This window comes from Bison bison, unplaced genomic scaffold, assembly GCF_000754665.1.
Source record: "Bison bison bison isolate TAMUID 2011002044 unplaced genomic scaffold, Bison_UMD1.0 scf7180017863006, whole genome shotgun sequence".
In the NCBI taxonomy this organism is placed as follows: Eukaryota; Metazoa; Chordata; class Mammalia; order Artiodactyla; family Bovidae; genus Bison; species Bison bison.
The window spans coordinates 7,812-10,837 of record NW_011493578.1 but is presented as its reverse complement, the minus strand read 5'-3'; the positions used below and the strand labels follow the sequence as shown (position 1 = coordinate 10,837).

Sequence of the window (3,026 nt, the reverse complement as noted above, 5' to 3'; positions counted from 1 at the left end):
TATCTCAAAAATATACAAGCAACTCCTACAGCTCAATTCCAGAAAAATAAATGACCCAATCAACAAATGGGCCAAAGAACTAAATAGACATTTCTCCAAAGAAGACATACAGAAGGCTAACAAACACATGAAAAGATGCTCAACATCACTTATTATCAGAGAAATGCAAATCTAGAACTTTTTTAACTTTCTAAACTGAATCTCTGTTTCCACTGAATAATAATTCGTCATTTTTCTCTCCCACACAAGTCCCTGGCAACCACCAACCACCACTCTACTTTTTGTCCCTATGAATATGACTATTCTAAGGTCTCATATAAGTGGAATCATATAGTATTTACACTTTTGTGACTGGCTGATTTTACTTAGCATAACGTCGTCAACGTCTTGTTGTAGCATGTGTTAGGATTTCTTTCCTTTTTAAGGCTGAATAATATTCCATTGTATGTAAAGGCCACATTTTGTTTATCCATTCATTTGTCAATGAACACAGATTGTTTCCGTCTTTCAGCTACTGTGAATAATGCTGTTTTATGCATATGTGTACTAATATCTCTTTGGCCTCTGCTTTCAATTCTTTTGGATATATTATTAGAAGTGAAGTTTCTGGATCATATTCTATGTTTTAAGTTTCTGAGGAACTGCTATAATATGTATGTCTGTGTGGTATGCATTTGTGTGCAAGACAGACACAAACACATAAGCAGCAGTCTAGCTATAAAGTTATAGAAGAGACTGTGTCTTATTTATTATTCTCCTAATGTCTCTCACTGTGTCTCCACTATGTTAAAAAAATAAACTCTCCTGATTTCCATTGAAGAGTTTGATTGATGTTTGCTTTATTGATGTTTGATTGATGTCTCGAAGTGAATGTGTCAGTGTTCAGATAGATCACATTTTCATTGTTCTCCCCAGACTGGATGAGCCTCAATGTGTGAGCAAAATACAGTGAGATTTGTCTGTATATTGACACAGCCACTAGGAGAAATTGGTAATGTATGGTAATTGCTATGCTCAGTATATCTAAGTTCTTGACATTTCCTACTTTCATTCATTCCCAGCAGAGATAAGAAGAGCATGAGGCTTGAGAATCAGAGCCACGTGTCCGAGTTCCTCCTCCTGGGGCTCCCCATCCGGCCAAAGCAGCAGGGGGTGTTCTTCGCCCTGTTCCTGGGCGTGTACCTGACCATGGTGCTGGGCAACCTGCTCATCTTCCTGCTCATTAGGCTGGACCCTCGCCTCCACACACCCATGTACTTCTTCCTCAGCCACTTGGCCTTCACTGACATCTCCTTCTCATCTGTCACCATCCCTAAGATGCTGATAAACATGCAAACCCAGGATCAATCCATCCCCTATGCAGAGTGCATAGCACAGATGCATTTTTTCCTACTTTTTGGCTGCATTGATAACCTTCTTCTTGTAGTGATGGCTTATGACAGGTACGTGGCCATCTGTCACCCTCTCCACTACACCACCATCATGAGGGAGGGGCTGTGTATGTTTCTGCTGGCTGGATCTTGGCTCCTCTCTTGTGTCATTGCCCTGTCCCAAACCATCCTCCTGGTGCAGCTGTCCTTCTGTGAAGACAACATCATCCCACATTTCTTCTGTGACCTTGCTGCCCTGCTCAAGCTCTCCTGCTCAGACACCTCTGTCAATGAGCTGGTCATATTCACTGCAGGGACTGCAGTTGTCATTCTTCCACTGAGTGGCATCCTGGTCTCTTATGGTCTCATTGGGGTCTCCATCCTGAGGGTCCCTTCTATGAAGGGGATCTGCAAAGCCCTGTCCACCTGTGGCTCCCACCTCTCTGTGGTGTCTCTATTCTATGGAACCATTATGGCACTGTACTTTTCCACCTCATCAGGCAAGTCCAAAGACAAAGACATGATTGCCTCACTGATGTACACAATGGTGACCCCCATGCTGAACCCCTTCATCTACAGCCTAAGGAACAGAGACATGAAATTGGCTCTGGGATTTCTTTTCAGAAGAAATAACTTTCTCATCCAGTGAGAATCACCTAAACATGTTCTTATTTCATCCACTGACCTTGTCAGATATACCCTCTTGAAAAGTTGTGTGTTGACCACACATGTCTCTAGCATCTTCCCAACTGTCCTCTAAGTGGTCACAATGTTATTGGATGAATTCCTTTCACTTTAGTCATATCTATTGCACATTTATTCGTGGCATTGCCTACAGCACACATGCAACTTGTGGTCTTCAAAGCCCCCAACTCCTTATTAGTTACATATGTGACTTATTGTTCTGAATATGCTGCACTGTTGTTTTATCTTCCTGAAAAAAGACTGAAGATAACAACACACATCAACCATCACTCTCAAAAGGAAAACATGATGCTGATATTTTATACTTCTGTTTTAATGATGAAACCAGGTTTGTTTTAGGCTAGGATTAGAGGCATGATACACGAACCGTGAACTTCCAGATGTTCGAGAAGGTTTTAGGAAAGGCAGAGGAACCAGTGATCAAATTGCCAACATCTGCTGGATCATTGGAAAAGGAAGAGAGTTCCAGAAAAACACCTATTTCTGCTTTATTGACTATGCCAAAGCCTTTGACTTTGTGGATCACAAGAAACTGTAGGAAATTCTGAAAGAGATGGGAATACCAGACCACCTGACCTGCCTCTTGAGAAACCTATATGCAGGTCAAGAAGCAACAATTAGAACTGGACATGGAACAACAGACTGGTTCTAAATAGGAAAAGGAGTATGTCAAGGCTGTATATTGTCACCCTGCTTATTTAACTTCTATGCAGAGTACATCATGACAAACTTAGGGCTGGAAGAAACACAAGCTGGAATCAAGATTGCCAGGAGAAATATCAATCACCTCAGATATGCAGATGACACCACCCTTATGGCAGAAAGTGAAGAAGAACTAAAAAGGCTCTTGATGAAAGTGAAAGAGGAGAGTGAAAAAGTTGGCTTAAAGCTCAACATTCAGAAAACGAAGATTATGGCATCTGGTCCCATCACTTCATGGGAAGTAGATGA

At 41.5% G+C, this 3,026-nt stretch overlaps 1 protein-coding gene across 1 annotated transcript; it reads left to right on the top strand.

The window, feature by feature from the left end:
- Positions 1-1,077: 1,077 nt before the first annotated feature.
- Positions 1,078-2,019, top strand: LOC104983616 (olfactory receptor 1J4-like). The gene has a single exon (XM_010833151.1). It carries the CDS (start codon positions 1,078-1,080, stop codon positions 2,017-2,019), a length of 942 nt encoding a protein of 313 aa, XP_010831453.1.
- Positions 2,020-3,026: the final 1,007 nt, after the last annotated feature.